Source organism: Epinephelus lanceolatus, chromosome 2, assembly GCF_041903045.1.
Source record: "Epinephelus lanceolatus isolate andai-2023 chromosome 2, ASM4190304v1, whole genome shotgun sequence".
Classification (NCBI taxonomy): Eukaryota; Metazoa; Chordata; class Actinopteri; order Perciformes; family Serranidae; genus Epinephelus; species Epinephelus lanceolatus.
The window spans coordinates 1,939,456-1,957,990 of NC_135735.1; the positions used below are offsets into that span (position 1 = coordinate 1,939,456).

Here is an 18,535-nt window from a genome sequence, read left to right on the forward strand (position 1 = left end):
GAAACATGTGGATCTGATGTCATGTTGGGCAGCACTTCATGAAAGACAAGGAGTCTTGTGCAAGTGAACCCATTTTTCGTGTTTTTCTGTGTATGTGTCAGCGCTTAGATGAGACGGTTGCCAGCTGCAGACTGCTGTTTGAGACCAGCTAATAACAAAACTGTTTGTGTTTTAGCACGAAGTTAGCGACATTTACAGCCCTGATTTTTCACCAAAACCAAATGTTTTTTAAGCGAGACATCGGCGGCATTTCCAGCCGTGATTGTGCCACCTGGCGGGGACGTGCACGCACATCTGCATTTGTAGAACAGCCAATAGGAACGCCCTCTCTCTGATATGACCTGTGATTGGACGAAGTTGAAGGCTAGATTTTCTAAAGCATAAAAACTGAGCCAAGTGGAGGTGAAGAAGTCCAGTTTTCTCTCAGACCACATGAATTACAATATGCTCAAAGATTATCATGGGATTTTTACCCAATAAGCCAAAATGTTTATTTATTTATTTATTTATTTTATTTATATTTATGTTTTCAAACCTCCACATCGGTGATAGCCAGGTGAGCTACATCTGTCCATCCCATCCATGTGAACACAATATCTCAAGAGCACCTCAAGGGAATTTCTTCAAATTTGGCACAAATGTCCACTTGGACTCAACAATAAGTTTTTGGTAGTCAAAGGTCAAATGTCAAGGTCACTGGGACCTTGTCCATTGCATTCTTGTGAACGCGACAGAATCACACTTTACACAGCTCCCATTTCACCTCTTACAGTCCTAAAGGTTTAAATCCAGTGAGATATTTAGTCCAGACACATTATTACATCCACAGATAGCCACCAGCCATCGTTCCATCATTTCAACATTCATGCGTCTCCACGTATTATCCATAATTTCTCTGTTGTATATGTACACAATCGGACGAATGAAAGCTCAAAAAGGAGGCGACCTCCTGACCTTTCCATTGACACCTCACTTGAGCCAATAGAAGCTTCCAGTGCTGTTGATATGGCCAACCAGGGCCTGAGCTTGAGGGACCACAATTGGCTGAGGCTGATGGGTCTTGTAGTCAGTGACACTCTGAAGCTCCACTGCAGTTTTTAACTGTCACCACAGACTGTTATTAATGTACAGAAATGATAAACAAATGAATCCTCTGTTGTCCTCAGGGGCAACAATGTAGGTTTTATTAACATGTTTTATGCACAGTAAGCTCCTGAAGAGACATGTTTTCATTTATATTTTGTTCTCCCCGTGTCAGCGTGGGTTTCCTCCGGGTGCTCCAGCTTCCTCCCACAGTCCAAAGACATGCAGGTTAATTGCCTGCCTCTCACCCAGTGTCAGCTGGGATAGGCTCCACCCCCAAACGACCCCTAACAGGATAAGTCGTTACAGAAGATGAATGAATGTTTGTCAACAAACTAAAAAAACAACAAAAAACAAAAGGTAAATACATTAGGTAATGAGCTGTGAGGACAGAGCCAGGCTAGCTGTCTTCCCCTGACTCTAGTTCTCATGCTAAGCTAAGCTAAGCTAAGCTAATCCTCTCCTGGCATTACCTTTAATACAAACTCTTAATATATGGGAGTAGTGTAGCTTTCATCTAACACTCGGTAAGAAAGCAAATAAGCACCTTAATAGCACTTTGAACCTTCGTTGGTGTGGAACAAGCTTAATAAATTAAACCACCTTAACTACTCCTTTAATCAAGAACTAATTTGCCGTTGACAACAACCTGCAGTCGACTGTTGGATTTAAAGAGTGTCACAGAAACAAAGAGGCAGGTTAACAGTGTCAGGTGTGTTTCTCTATTAGAAGTGAGAAAGAAAAGAGGCAAAGCAAAGAGCAGGCTCATATTTTATTATTGGCAAAGAGCGACTTCACCGTAGACAAACCTCGAAATATTCCTTAAAGAGTTAGCCCTTGCCAAAGTATATTATGCAGCTCTTAATTTAGTGCAGAAAGTTTTGCTTAGTGCCAGCGAGCTACTCTTGATCAAAGTCATTAGTCACTTGATTTGGACTCTTTGCTGCTGAATAATTGAGGCTGTGAGAGGATAAAGGATTTGACTATGCTGGCTCACTAGTTAAGAGAAATAAAGAGAAGTCCCCTCTTTGAGAGAGGCAGTAGAGAAATGGAGATAGGGCAGGAGGAAGGAGGAGACGCATAGAAAACAGAGAGTAAATTAGAGGAAGATTGAGAGGGAATGAGTGCAAGTCTGATTTATGCTTTGTCTGCTCAGAGCTCTGTCCACCACAGCACTGATGAAACATTTAACACTTTAATATCTGCAATACTGCCACACACATCTGGGGGGAAAAGTTCTCCAAGTCTGGACCATTTTTTCCGTCTCTCTCGGCTGTTTCCAGGGTTTTCCTTTTAACTTAAGGCCATTCGTTCAGAGCTCTTGGCACTCACTCTCTGGGTACTTTACTTCCTGTCTGGGGGAGTGCAGTTCACCCTGTGAGCATATATCAAATAGATAATAGTGCTTGGATTTATGTTATCTTGAGATGATGTAATATACAATAAAATGTCTCGTCTTTTGTACTTGTTTTCATCTAATGTCTTCAGCTTCTGCTTTATACCAGATATTTATACCAGATTCATCCTCCTCCAGACTTGTGATGTATTTTCTGAATACAAATCCTGAGAATCTGTTGAATTCACTTATCAGTGTCAGTAAAGGGAAAGAGGCGGGTTCAAAAAACAGTTTTTTAAAATCCAAAACATCAACATGTTTTCACTCTCCCAACTCATCAAATACAGCAGCTCAGTCTGAGGCCCTACGCTCCAAACTATAATGCTCTATGCACCCCTCCGGTCGGTTTTAGATATGTAAGTTTCTGCGTGTTACATGGACACGATGTCTCTTACAAACAAACGTCCATGTTCAGAAAAAACAATGATTTCTGCACCAAGACAACGACTCTCCTGGAAGGGATTCATACCGTAGCAGTTTGTTCAAATAAAAAATGACAGAACCTTGTTGCATAAAGAATTTAAAAAAGAAGCTCAGAGTTATTTTACAGAAGTGTCATTTATCTCCTCTGAGTTACATTCCTCAGATTCTTTCAGAACATTTTACAGCATCAGGAGATGTCAAACTGAAACTGGAGGTGAGAATATGAAGGCGTAAAGTGGCACAAAAAGATTCTGCACTTTGTTGAGTTACAGTCTCGGTTCTTTTTAACTTCATGGTGAAATGTGGTGAAAATGCATCACTTGCCTCATTCAGCCGTCACTGAGGTTGGAAATACGATAAAGCACATTTGAAGAAGTCAGCAGAGCGGATCAATCTGAGAAACTGGAAATGTTTTTACTATTATTATTATCATTATTATCAAAATCCTTCATAGAAATATTTGATCCTTTTAGATGAAATGTATGAAACAAATGGAGCCACATCTGTAGTCAACGACTCTCTGTGCTTCTGATCTGTAACGTCGACAGGAAGTGACCGCCATGAGACGGCGCATCATCTCTAGTCAACGACTCTCTGTGCTTCTGATCTGTAACGTCGACAGGAAGTGACCGCCATGAGACGGCGCATCATCTCTAGTCAACGACTCTCTGTGCTTCTGATCTGTAACGTCGACAGGAAGTGACCGCCATGAGACGGCGCATCATCTCTAGTCAACGACTCTCTGTGCTTCTGATCTGTAACGTCGACAGGAAGTGACCGCCATGAGACGGCGCATCATCTCTAGTCAACGACTCTCTGTGCTTCTGATCTGTAACGTCGACAGGAAGTGACCGCCATGAGACGGCGCATCATCTCTAGTCAACGACTCTCTGTGCTTCTGATCTGTAACGTCGACAGGAAGTGACCGCCATGAGACGGCGCATCATCTCTAGTCAACGACTCTCTGTGCTTCTGATCTGTAACGTCGACAGGAAGTGACCGCCATGAGACGGCGCATCATCTCTAGTCAACGACTCTCTGTGCTTCTGATCTGTAACATCGACAGGAAGTGACCGCCATGAGACGGCGTATCATCTCTAGTCAACAACTCTCTGCGCTTCTGATCTGTAACGTCGACAGGAAGTGACCGCCATGAGACGGTGTATCATCTGTACTTTCGTTCTGATTTGCAGCTTTTCAGATTTATTTTGTGGCTGAATATAATTTGTAGCTTCTTAAAATCTGAATGAGGATAGTGATAGTGAGATACTGGCTACAGTGATGAAACAAAACCAGCATCAGATGGACTGTATTCATAATCAATACGCCACAATAATATAAATAACCAGCACCAATTCATCAGTCATGAGAATGTGTGTGTGGGCGGGGCTTAAGCACATAGAGCCAGCAGCAGCAGCGACCCACCATCAATTCTGGGTTGAACTTTTCACAGAAGGTTCTAGGTATAACCCTGTATGTTGGGTTTCTAGGTAGAACCCTTTGACAGAGTTACAGGTTTCATAAAAAGTTCTAGCAGGAACCAAAAAGGGTTCTCTTATGGGGACAAGCCGAAGAACCCCAAATAGTTCCAGTCATCACCTTTAGTTTCTGGGAGAGCAGCAACAGATCAAAAAGGTAAAAGTTTGCTCCAACAGATCAGTGAGAGGATCCGTGCTGCAGCTGCACCAGGCCTGACGATGACTCTCCTCTAAAGCATCAGATTAGCTCAAACGTAAAAACTCCCTCTTAAACTCTATTTCTGTGCTTTGGTGTATCTGAGTTTAAACTTATAAAGTCACATATAAATAGTTGTAGCCCCGGCGTGCCTGCATTAAGGTATCTCTTGGTATGAAGAGATATGCACCCAGCTGGGTGGGTAAACATCGACGTTTGCTGATAGAGTTTACTGATGTCCCGTTTGTTGCTTTATGTGAACTTCAGATCAGAGTTGTTGAGCCTGCCGCCTCTCGCTGACATTTAGAGACAACAGTTTGCAGATTTACACGTCTGCTCCCCTCAGAGACGAGTCCGAGGTGCCGCAGTGTCACTGTTGTAAAACTCATTTCTGCCAGTGTTGATGGAGACTGGGACCAGTGCTTTGTTTTGTACTTCAGGACGTTTGTACACTGAACTGTCTGTTGTCTCTTCTCATCTGTCTGTTTGCATCCACTGACATCTAGTTTCCTTCAATAGTCCCAGACTTTTCCTTTAAAGACCAAACAAAACTTTTGTCTTTCTTCTGCTTAAAGTGAAATTCTGAACTTAGAAAAAGTTAAAAGGGTGAAGTCTTTTTTTTCAGCACTCCAGAGGTCTCTTGAGTTGGTGTAAAGTAGATCCCAGATGACTGCAGTAACTGAAGTGCTCTGGACTGATTGTACAAACTATCATTAGTCATAACAAATTATGTTAGCGTAGGCAATAGGATGTTACCTATTTATCATCAGTTCAATAAATCAGCAGGTCTAAAACTGTGATTCATTTTGTTTGCCGTCACTTTCTATGTTTGCATTTGTTAACACAGCTAAAGTCTCCTTATGACAGGACGTTAGAGTTTTCTTTGTGTTTCACTTTCAAACAAATTTTTTTATTATTTGATATCAATTTAACAATTTCCAATCACCTCTGGAGATGTTACAGACAAATACAACACAACTTTTTTAAAACTTAGAATCACAAATGAAGGGATTTGTTTTAAAGGAGTGAACAGCGTGTCAGATGAAGGTAAAAATCCTGGTTTCTGATTGGCTTTTCCTGCTCTGAACAGACGTGGACAGTCATGTGAAACTGTTCAGTGTATGGAAACTATGGAATTTGCTTTTAGTCAATGCCAGGCCTGGATAAGTGTGGAAACAGGAAAAGAGAGTATAGAAAAATATGTGTGTGTGTTTCCAGACTATTGCCCCTGTTCTGCTTTCTAAAGTATAAAATCCAAACTTTCTAAAAATAAACTGATCATACAAGCAGAGTGTTTTTCATGGCGTTCAGAGCAAGCAGCCGGCACAGACAAAATATTTACCACTGTGTGAGAGAGAAAGCAGGCCGGATGCAAACCACTGATACGTTATTATGTACATATATGTTGAAACTTTAAGTTTCAGGGTAGGTTTGGGCACAAAAACCACCTGGTTATGGTCAGAAAAGATCATGTCTGGATTGAAAATGCCCAGTTTAAGGGTCACAATGCCCGCTAGAAATGCAGCAATGTCTCGGGTTAAAAAACAACCAGTTTGTGGTCTTAAGTTTTTGCTTAAAATACCTGCTTGTTGTGGCTCTGTTCTGGCTGGAAATGCAGCAAAGTCATGGTGAAAAACTACTGCTTGTCATGGCATTATCTCAGGTGGAAAAACAGCGATGGATCACTACAACACACCCATGCTTGGTGCCTAGAAAGTAGCTGGAAACACTGTTTTTGTTGTTTGTTAGTCTTGGACAGTTTCAGCTTTAAACATATGGTTTTGGAGGCTAAAATTCCCGCTAGAAACACAGTGATGACTCGCTAAAACACAACCAGTGTTATTATTTGTTGGTCTTGAAAAGCTTCAGTTTACCTGCTTTGTGCTGCACTGTTCCAGCTGGAAACACAGCAAAGTATTGGTGAAAAACAAGTGCTTCTCATGGCATTATCCCTGCTGGAACAACAGCCATGGGTCACAAAAAAACATGTTTGATGCGTAAAAAGTTCCTGAAAACAGTGATGACTCAAAAAAACACAACCAGTTTTGTTGAGTGTTGGCCTCGGACAGTGGTCTGCAGTCGAGGACATGTTTTTTAGCCGAGCTTTGTAAAGTATAATTCTTAAATGTTTGATAAAAATGTGTCGTGTTCTCTCTCTTCTCCTCGTTTGATCTCACCTCTCTGCTCTATGTCAAACTCTCATGTGGATGACCTCATGTCCAGACATTCATGCCTCTTCTACACTCTCAGACCTCTCCACTCGGCAGATATGGATGATCACACGGTTTTAAATCACATGTTGACTCACACCCTCCTCTTCCTCCTCCTCTTCCTCTACAGGCTGTGAGAGTGACTTCTGGGGGCCCCACTGCAGTAACCGCTGTCAGTGCCGGAACGGGGCCAAATGTAACCCGATAACAGGAGCCTGCGTCTGCACCGACGGCTTCCAGGGCTGGCGCTGCGAGGAGCCCTGTGACCCCAACTTCTACGGCAAGGACTGCCTGCTGGAGTGCCAGTGCCTCAACGGCGCCACCTGCCACCATCAGACCGGCGAGTGCCTTTGTGCGCCCGGATACACTGGCGCCTTGTGAGTTGCTCTTTGACTGTTGGATGTGATGGCTGTCTGGCTGCTCTGAATTCTCCGTGCGTTGAAGGGCTTTAGCTTCATTCAGACGCAGTGATTTTAAAATAATGAAGCTGAACTTTGACATTAAACAAAAAGGAACATATGTAACTGGTTAATGTAATAATTCATCTGTGTGATATATTATTGAGGTGGAGCTGATCAGAATGTGCTGCTGATGGTTACCTTTGATTAAAGTTAAAACATTTATAACATAAATTCTACATTAGTTTTATTACATGAACGAAATGGGTGATTTTTTTTTAAAATATAAATAATATTTGACAGAAATAAATTAAAGAGTCATTTCATTTTCTTTAAACATAAAGTTTGTAATGTGTTGGCCACAATGACGTCTGATGACTAAAATCCTTCATCTGGTTAAAACACATAGTTCAGGATATACTACTGTATGAAGGATTGTTCTAAACACAATGAAACACACTCGAGGCCGATGCTGTTGTGTTACATGTCACGCCCGTCACACCTCTTCTGTGTCCACAATGCCGGCATGCTGTCTAAAACCACACACAGGAGTGGAATGATACTGCAGGTGTTTGGTTCTGTGTAAAAATGCAAAGGTGCAATGTCTTGTAAAAGAAACACAGCACGGAAAAATGTGAATATAGAAATATGAAACGCTGAACAAGCATTAATGTGGGATTTACTTTTACCTTTTACTTTCACTTTCAACTGACATCCTGCACAGTGTACCTTTAAAAACTAACAATATCTAAAAAGCGTATCGTGAAAATGTGGCTTTAAACTGGATTAAAAGTCAGAATACAAAATGCCACAAACAGGCGACGGTGACCAAATGACACAGAGCATGTCCTGGATTAAAATGACAGATTTCCCTGCGTTTGTTACAAACATTTGGGATAATTTAAGACCACAACTCAAACTCACCTAAAATCTTGGTTTAGTTGTTTTTAGACGTTTTAATACAGAAAAATTACGTATAACATTTTTAAAATATGATTGTATGCAGAGTGTCACAGTGTGTTTGCTTCACGTCCCGTCACTTTTATTGATCAGGTCTGATTCTTATTGAACTTCCTGTGACTGCCCAGCCTCCCTGTTCATGATGACAGAAGAGAGGAGGTGCTAAAAATTATTGATAAGCTAATTTGCGTCGCCTTGGGTTGTTCCGTGTGCTCACAGCGCGATGAGCTGAGACAGCAGCAGCGACTGGCGCATATACAAACTGTTTCCGTGTGTTTCCTGAAACCTGCAGCCGTGATTCTGACTGACAGTAACTGAGCCGACGTAACAGAAACAGCTTCCTCTTCATCGGGAACAAGACTGAGGGTGTTTTCTGTGTGATGGTCGTGTAAAAAGAAACCGTGTGAATTGAATGGGAAATGATTAAAAGTTAAGTGGAGACATTTGCAGCCTGAGACCACAGTTGGCACACGGAGCAATGGAGAAAAACTGTGATGGTAAACAGCAAAATAAGCGTGTTTACACCAACGCTGGTGCTTGTTGTGCTGATGCTGAGCTCTCCTAATGAGAGGATATTACAGAGACACTTTAGGAAATGGAGATATGTGTTGTTTTTACGTTTTGCATGTTGGCTTTAGACACAGTCTGACATCATCCTTAACCTCTGATTATTGTTTTGACAGTTCAGCCTTTAACCCTCTGCTCACTGTCAGTGCTGAGATGCTTCACTCTGACACGTCACACCTCAACATGTCTCCTTCCTCTGTCTCCTCCCTCCAGCTGTGAGGAGCCCTGTCCTCCAGGGAAACATGGCTCCCTGTGTGAACAGCGCTGTCCCTGTCAGAACGGAGGAACGTGCCATCACGTCACCGGAGAGTGCTCCTGTCCTGCCGGCTGGGTGGTACGACGACCTGCACAACATCCACAGCAAAACCAGCTGATGTGCACGTTTATCTGAGTTCAGCTAACGGAGAGTTTTTAAACCCAAAGCTGAGATCAGCACGTTTGTGTTCGGAGCTGAGGCTGAATATTTCTACAACCGTTTTATATTGTAGTGTTTCCTCCTCAAAGTTTAGCTCACACCAGGCTGGAGAAGACTCATTAATGAAGGGACACTAATATGTGATATAACACTACTTATATTGTTAATCAGATTGTTTTACACATTCTTGGAAAGTAAGAGGATACTTAAAGGGGAACTAATGTTTTTTTCAACCTGGGCCCTATTTTCCGATCTACTTTTGTCTAAATGAGTGATAGGATGTTCAGTATGTGACATGTCTCCAGTATGAAGCTAGGGCTGACCTGCCTGCAGCCTGTGAGCACGCTATATTAAATAATAGGGCACTCAGACAGCATCAAACAACGTCAAAATACATCCACTAAAAGTGCATTTTTTTCACACAGATAGGCTCGGATTGTTAGTATAATTATCTGACAACATAACGGAAAGGAGAAATGAACGTGTGTGTTTATCTTTAGCTGGATTCAGACATGTTCCTCTGCCTGTTGCTGCTCCCTCTCTCTCCTCGTCCGCTCTTCAGTTTCAATGAGCTCTGCGTCCGTGTACGTCCGTGTACTCCGTGTTCAAATAAATATGGGCGCTCATCAAATTCAAATGGCTCATCCAGATCCAGTTGGTCAAAATCGGGTAAAAATTCAGCCACGACTACTCCAAACAGAGTAACTCCTCGCGTTTGTAAGGTCACTCCAGCGGTAACTTCCTGCAACAACTCAAATCTCGTGAGACGTGAGATTTCAGAGCCAGACTTTCACTCTCTGAGTGTTTTGACTTGCCACAACAAACATGTCCGAATTTTTGACGTTGTTTGACGCTGTCTGAGTGCCCTATTATTTAATATAACGCGCTCACAGGCTGCAGGCAGGTCAGCCCTAGCTTCATACTGGAGAAATGTCACATACTGAACATCCTATCACTCATTTAGACAAAAGCAGATCTGAAAATAGGGCCCAGGTTGAAAAAAACATTAGTACTGGTACCGATTTTTAAGAGTAACACCAAGTCTGTATTTTTCGTACACATTTTTTTAAAAACTCATTATCCAATAAAAATTGTTAAACACAGAAACCCTGCACACCGAGTCCGATGCATTTTATCGTTCTATTCAGGGCAAAGATACGCAATACGAGACAAAATGAAAAGACACATTTGGTCCCTTGCTTCTCTCCACTGGAGGCTCCTCCTGTTCTGTCGCCAATCTCTGTCCGTGTCTCGAATTTGGCACAACGGCTACCTGTAGGGGCAGAGCGTCTGCATTGGTCCTCTTTTACATCCTTCTCCCCGTCATCATCATCCACCTGAACATCACTATCTGACCCTCCGTTCCTCTCTCGTCCCTGCGCCACTTCTTCACCGCTTCTTTGTCAAACAGTCTCTGAACTTTTGACAGATGCAAAAAAAACGCTGTTCCAAAAACTCTAACGATGGATGAATGTTTTGGAATCAGTGTGCAAACGTGACACAACGTGAGGTCATATTGAGTTTTACCCCTGCGACAATTTCAGACAAGACGTGCAATGACTTTGAGGGTGATGTGCTGAACAGTAGAAGTTTGAAATTGGTCAGCCACAGCATGAAGTCATGGGAGAGGGTCGTAGAAGCTAGGTTAAAGGTGCTGTATGTAACTTTTAACTGATTTTAATATAAAGACTGAGACCTTCCCCGACTGTCTCAGTCGCTTCTAACAGCCTGTGGACTGATCTCTATGTAAAGGGTAAATTTTTTTCAGTAAAATCCAAAGGATGTGACGCTGTGCACGCTCCCTTGTTTCTTTTCAGTTCCCCTACAGTGTGCAGCTTTTAGGAGGAGAGGTGATGATTAGTATCAGTGTGGTTTGATGTCAGGACAGAGCTCTGCAGATGATGATGATGATGATGATGTTTGCTCTCCTTTAAACACTTTGTGTTCCTGTCTGATGTGCATGCTAACCTGATGGTCATGTCTTCCTCTTCCTCTTCCTCAGGGTCCAGTCTGCGCCCAGCCGTGTCCGTTCGGATCATTCGGCATTAATTGCTCTCAGGAGTGCACGTGTCGTAACGAGGGCCTGTGTGACCACATCAGCGGTCAGTGCCAGTGCACGGCAGGCTACATCGGAGAGAGGTAGAGTGTGAATGTACGATAACATGAGACTTTAGCGGAGCCCTCGGGGAAATTAGCTTGTTGCAGCTGAAAATATTAATGGAATTCAGCAGGGAGAAAGATAAAAATGGGCACACAGTAAGATGTGTAATAAACAGTGGACACAGAGGGAAACTAACAGAGACAATAAGGGGATACAGTAGCTGTAAATGTAAACACATTATTTGGTTATATTAAAACTGAGGAGGATCAAATATTTATGAAGAAAGAGCAAAGTTTAGCAGCACTTGTGGAAGTTACCAGCAGGAATCCTGAATTAGTTATATCTGATATTAAAATATAAAACAGTGTTAACATGTTGTGAACAAAGTGTTAAATCACTTTGTGTCAGACTGTGACGTTTGCAATAAATCAACTGCTGCTGTTCCTCAATATACTGACGTACCTGCAGTCATCATGGTTTCTCTATTACTCATACAGACAAATACGACATATTAAGATACAGGATACTTGATTGATTGGAGGAAAATTGGGAGACTTTACAGTTGCTGTTATACAATATGGACACAGAGAAGTTATAAGAAATAGAAACACAATAAGATGCATGCAAGAAAAAATGCATTATGCTAGAATATACACTCACCGGCCACTTTATTAGGTACACCTGTTCAACTGCTCATTAACACAAATAGCTAATCAGCCAATCAGGTGTCAGCAGCTCATTAACATTTAGTCATGTAGACATGGTGAAGACGAGCTGCTGAAGTTCAAACGGAGCATCAGAATGATGAAGAAAGGTGATTGAAGTGACTTTGAACGTGGCATGGTTGTTGGTGCCAAACGGGCTGCTCTGAGTATTTACTGGGATTTTCAGCACAACCATCTCTAGGGTTATATAAATATATATACACACATATATGGTGGTCACTCGTATTCATGGGGGGATGTATGTTAATTGTTGACTAGCGGGAGCACGCTGTCATTTTACGATTGATTGGCATTCATGGACATACACACACGTCTTAACCTTAATCTTATCTTACTATATAATGATGAAAACTCTGTGTGTGTGTGTGTGTGTGTGTGTGTGTTCCACGTTTTTCTCCTCACTGACTTGGTCAATCCATGTGAAATTTGGCACAGTGGTAGAGGGTCATGGGAGGATGCCAATGAAGCAATATTACATCAATTGGCCAAAGGGGGGCGCTATAGCAACCCATTGAAATGTCAAACTTTGAATGGGCATATCTCATGCCCCGTATGTGGTAGAGACATGAAACTTTGCACAGAGATGCCTCTCCTCATGAGGAACACATTTGCCTCAAGAACCCATAACTTCCGCTTATATAGATTTTCCACCATTTTGAATTTTTTGAAAAACACTTCAAATGGATCTCTTCCTAGGAAGTTTGAGCGATCTGCATGAAACTGGGTGAACATAATCTAGGGACCAATATCTAAAGTTCCCTCTTGGCAAAAGTTGGAAAACTTACTAAAACTGAGCTTCTATAAGGCAATGAATATTGCGGAGGGCGTGGCTCATCACATAAAGGTGTATAACATCTCAAGGGTTTCACCCATCACCACGCAACTTTGTAGGCATATGACCACACATAATCTGAGGGGACCCCTCCATTATTGACCCCATCAAACAAAATGGGGGCGCTAGAGAGCTCATTTCTTATCTAGGCCTAACCGCCATATGGATTTTTACTAAACTTGGTAGATATGTAGAACAGGACGCCTCAAGGTGACTGGAGAAATTTAACTCTAATTGACAACTGGGTGGCGCTATAACAACAGAAAAATAGCTAAAATGCGACCGATTGCTGTGGCTGCAATCGTATTATCAAACTCACAAACACTCTGTCTGAATACATTGCTCTTCTTAATGGGTTCAGTTGACTATTTAATCTGCAGTTTCCTATGACCTGTATCCCAAACACACACCATGTGAAACTGTACGTGGGCAACTGTGCACTCAGTGGGTCTGGACTAGTCTTACGTTGATATGAGTTTTGTCATTTTTTAAAAAGTTAAAACACAGCTGGACAACAATAGAAAGTGTAGTGACGAGCTGAGTGAGCTATAGTGACATATGAGCTGTAGATATATCTGTAATACAGAATATAAAGCCTTTATGATGAGTGTTATGTGCTAACGTTCCTCCTCCTGCTCTCTGACACACACTAATGCTCATTGATTGCTATTATGCACTCTGTTATCGGCCCCCCATCACCCAGAGTGGGAGACTTAAACTAAAAGCCATTTAAAATTGTTTTCCTCCTCATTTCCTCCATCAGCTGCAACACCGTCTATCAGCAGAAAAAGGCTTCCTGCAGCTCCACCTCTCCTCCGGTCAGCTCCGTCTCTCTCCTCCCTCCACTCTGTCCATCCCTCTCTCCCTCTCTCCCTCCTTCTCCATCTTTACTCTCAATTGAGCCAAATTACCTCCATTCATTTAGGCCGGAGACAGGTGAATTAGCCTACATGGAATAATTCCTAGATTGAGTTCTCCTCCACCCCGTCCACGTTCTAATGGAATTAGCCGAGATAAGAGTCCTGAGGAAGTCGGCATGATTTAAACGTGACACCAAACAGAAATCCACACTGAGCCATTTTAATTGAGTGATTTGTCTATTTCTTAATGGTTTCAACTTGCGGACGTGGTGAGAATGATGCCGAGACGTCGGCCTAACTTTAACCCAAACAATTTTCCATTCAGTTCAGTTGTGTGTGTTCAGCGGTGCTCATTATAAAGACCACTCAGAGTCTGTGCGTAATGTTGTAGCCTGTTGACCTCATAATGGTGTGAGTCTGCGTGATGGCGGAGTACATGTGTCATCTGTGAGGAGAATAACGTGTCCTCTGTGAGTGCGGGATAATATTACTCAGGTTTTATTGTTCGGAGGCAGAAGGAGTGTTAGTGATCATTGTACGGATTGTAAATGTGTGTTTAAAGGATCATGTAGGCCGTGGGAAATATTAAAACCTTTTTAAATGTCTTCAACAACCAAAACAGACTTTCTTACTTTTTAGTTTTGACCCAAGTTTCCTAGTTTGGATCATTTTTATACCTCCATGCTGGTGATGGCCATGACCAGAAGCATTAGGTTTTCAGGTTGTCCGCCCGTCTGTCCCATTCTGAGCACGATATCTCAAAAACACCTTGAGGGAATTTTCTCAAATTTGGCACAAACATCCACTTGGACTCAGGAATTAACAGAATTCAGTGGTCAAAGGTAAATGTGACCTTACATCCATCTCATTCTTGTTAATGCTATATCTCAAGAACACCTTAAGGGAATTTCCTCAAATTTGGCACAAGCATCCACTTGGACTCAAAGATAAACTGATTATAATTTGGTTGTCATAGGTCAAAGGTCACTGTGATCTTGTGTTTTTCTCCTTTCATGATTGCAACATCTCAAGAAGACCTAAAGGGATTTTTTTTTTTTTTTTTTTTTTTTTTCAAATTTGGCACAAACGTCTCCTTGGACTCGAGGTTGTACTGATAAAAATTTGGTGGTTAAAAGTCATTGTGGCCTTGCATCTGTCTCGTTCTTGTCAATGCTATATTTCAAGAACACCTAAAGGGAATTTCCTCAAATTTGGCACAAACATCCACTTGGACTCAAAGATGAAGTGATTGGAATTTGGTGGCCATAGATCAAAGGGCACTGTGACTTTGTGTCTGTCTCATTTCATGAATATGTGATATCTTAAGAACACCATAGGGGAATTTCTTTACATTTGACACAAACATCCACTTGGACTGAAGAATAAAAGTGATTAGGATTTTGTGGTTGAAGGTCAAAAGTCAGTGTGACCTTACAAAACATGTTTTTCACCATAACTCAAGAATTCATGCACTAACGTCACACTAAAGGGACTAACGTTACGCTCAGTGTTGGAAATAATTGTAAACAGAGGATTTGACTGCGTCCCTGTTGCCATGGTTACTCAGATACAAGTTTATGTAACCAGCTGACCATCATTTTTTCCTCAGCCTAACCCACTAGTTTTGGCACCTAAGCCTAATAAAAGTGAAACCTAACTAAGCTGTGATAGTTTTACAACATTGGATATGCACCCTCTGGCTTGCTGGGAGATGCAGTTTGCCCTATCTGAGGCTTTTTAATGGTCGTGATAACAACTCATAACGGCCATTTAATGGGTTGATAAAATTAGAATGCCCTGGTCAGGTCTCTATGAGAAACCTAGTGGGCCTGAGAAGTTCTTCACCAAGAGGCTGTTGCCTTTTTTGTTCACAGTGACGTCTCCAAACCTGCACTTTAATCACTGTTTACTGATGTTTGACCAGGAACCACCTCCAATTCACAAAATAGATTTATTTGATGTCATATCAGGTGAATCTTTAATTTTCTTAACCTTTAGAAACAAAGCCCCAGTTGCATCCCAACTTAATATGCTAACTTTGAGTGAAATGAAAGAAAACATTGTGTAGAAGTCCAGAAATTGTTTGAGAGTTTGTCTGATTCTTTCAGGTCGACATTCACAGAAACTTGATGAAGGGAGGTTTACCAACAGTAATCCATTCATTTTATGTTGCTGCCTGTTTACAAGAGACAACCTTGCTCTTTCAGCAACACTCAGATTTAAAGATGAGAGTTTTTCCTCCCTGCTGTCCACCTCTTCTCACTGCTCCTCCTTCATTGTTCTTACACGACTCTAGATGCCAGGATGAATGCCCAGTTGGCACGTACGGGCCGCAGTGTGCCCACAAGTGTGACTGTCAGAACGGAGCCAAGTGCTACCACATCAACGGGGCCTGCCTGTGCAACGAGGGCTTCAAGGGTCCTAGCTGCCAGGACCGCTTCTGTCCCAGCGGCCTGTACGGACTCATCTGTGACAAATACTGCCCCTGCAAGGCTGCAAACACACTCAGGTACCAGAGCGCTGGTCAAGCTGGCGAGAAACCTTCTCTGCTTTTATACTTTACAGCACAGCGTGAATAGACGAAGACTGTGTTGTGTTGGAGGTTGGTCGAGTGTGAGTATTGATGTCTTTGCGCTTCAGTGTCAAGCACTTTGTTTACACTGCTTTCTCTGCTGAACCCATAAAACTTTAAATCTGACATCTGTACCTCATCAAACTGCTGCATTTGAATCAAAACCATGTCGTGTGCAATTTCATTATATTTTAATAGACATACAGGAGTTAAAGTTTCTCTTCATGTGTCGTTTCTTAAGACAATAGATCTAAATGCAGTCAGGTAGTGAGCAGCAAGCATTTTTTGGTTTAAAAAACGTCTGCATGAAGACCTGACGTCTAGGCTAAATCACGGCTGAATTTGGGCTGTCAGTGAAAATTTGGTAGACGTCTAACCATAGCCAAAGTGTAGACGTCATCAATTATACGGCTATGTAGAGACCATGTCCAAAAAATGGAGATAAACATATTTTAATTACTGTTGACTCTCCATACGTGATTGAATATTATACCGCACGCCATCTGCAATGGCGAAAATTACATTTAATCGATTTCAAAATTAAATCGGCTATATTTTGGGTTACATGTAGCTAGACTAAATCGGAGCTAAATATAGCCAATATGTTTAAATCACGACTATTGCTTGCTGGGTAGAGACAGGGCTCATTTATAATCCTTATATGTACGAAAATCAATACGTCTGTTTCAAATGTTGTAACCGTCACTGGCCTCAAACTTTCACGTCCTTTAGTTTCACACAACAACAAACGAGGCCACGCTGGAGGACGTTGTAATATTGTACCTTTAAACTAAGCCAACGTTGCAGATGGCGAGGATCTGTGAAGCCATTGAATATGTTGGATATGTGGGCAGAGAATTCTTTTCACTATATTATTGATTAGTTCCGATAGATGTAGAATAATACCTGATACCAGATTCCAAGATGGCGCCTCCTCATCACAATGGAACTACTCACCTGGCACGTACCCTAAAAAGTTACCAGCTTCCAGGTTTACTTTCACGGTATGTGCCCCACTGAATCTGTCCAGTAGTGTTTCTCCTGCTGACCCCGCCCACGAGTTCCTGCTCAGCTCATAGATTTAACATTGAGATGACATCACAGATTTTTATATCGTATATCACTTGTCAGGAAAGTTTCACAAATATAAAACCTCCATGGATCAAAAGTTTCTACTGTTTTTTTTTTCCCCGTTAAAGGGTTTTTTTTGGGGGAGTTTTTCCTGATCAGCTGTGAGGGTCATAAGGACAGAGGGATGTCGTATGCTGTAAAGCCCTGTGAGACAAATTGTGATTTGTGATATTGGGCTTTATAAATAAAATTGATTGATTGATTGAAAAGAAAGAGTCATAATCAGGGTCGGACAGGGAACAACAACCGGCCCAACTGCTGACCCACGCACCCCCGTTAGCTCCATTAACTGTCACTACATGAGCTAGCCTAGCACCAGCAGCATTACCTGTTGAGAAGTTGTCGGGTGGCGTCCTCCACTTCTTGCCTCAGGCTGTAACGTCACTCCCCTGGTATCAGCCTGCTGCCGCGATCTGTCCACGCCACTGTTTCCTCCTCTTCATTCGGTGCCGTCGACAGGCTGTTGTCATTTTGTCACTGCTGCTAACGTTAGAAACACTTTGCAGCTTCAGCCTCAAGTACGTTTTTCTTTTGTCTCTGACCCTTCCTGCTCCACCTTTTTATTCTTTAGCTCCTTCATCCAGCTAGTTTGTACTCATGTTCCACTAACTTCACTCCCTCTGTCCTGATTATATCTATTTCCTGCTTGACGGGGCAGGAGGAGGTGACAACTGCTGCAAATTTTGGGGCAGTGTAACCCCTAATCAGATGGACTATTTAAACGTCAGGTGGGCCGCAGTCAGCAGGTTCTTTTATTCCCAACAATCTTTTGTTTTTAACATTGCTGATGGTGGCCTTGCCAGAACTGTCCAATGGCCAGTCAGAGGCGGGTCATAACTGACCTTGTTTGCAGATGGAGGTGTTGTTTTGACAGTTTTACAATAGTGGTCCATGGGGGAAAATACTTTTTGGGCAGCAAGGCCTGCCTCCATTTAAAGGTACAATATTACAACCTTCTCCACCGTCACCTCATCTGTTGTTGTTGTGTGAATCTTCTGACTCCGCCCTCTAGTGCCATCTATTGGCTGTATCTGTGCCATCATAAAGGACGCATGAATATATGAGTGAGGCAGTGACAGTTACAATGTTTGCAACAGGCGTATCTTTAATCATAAATAAATGAGCCTTAAGCTTTTAAAAAATGGCACAAATATGGAAGAAATGAATGCAGAGAACAGACAGAAGGCT

General features: G+C 42.2%; 1 protein-coding gene across 2 annotated transcripts in view; it reads left to right on the forward strand.

The window, feature by feature from the left end:
- Window positions 1-18,535, forward strand: part of LOC117259401 (multiple epidermal growth factor-like domains protein 11) — a 221,351-nt gene that overhangs the window by 134,855 nt on the left and 67,961 nt on the right. For both annotated transcript variants that reach the window (XM_078173119.1, XM_078173121.1), the window contains exons 7-10: window positions 6,917-7,163; window positions 8,925-9,045; window positions 11,129-11,265; window positions 15,941-16,153. In XM_078173119.1, coding sequence (XP_078029245.1) covers window positions 6,917-7,163; window positions 8,925-9,045; window positions 11,129-11,265; window positions 15,941-16,153 — 718 coding nt within the window. The remainder of the gene's footprint in view (window positions 1-6,916; window positions 7,164-8,924; window positions 9,046-11,128; window positions 11,266-15,940; window positions 16,154-18,535) is intronic.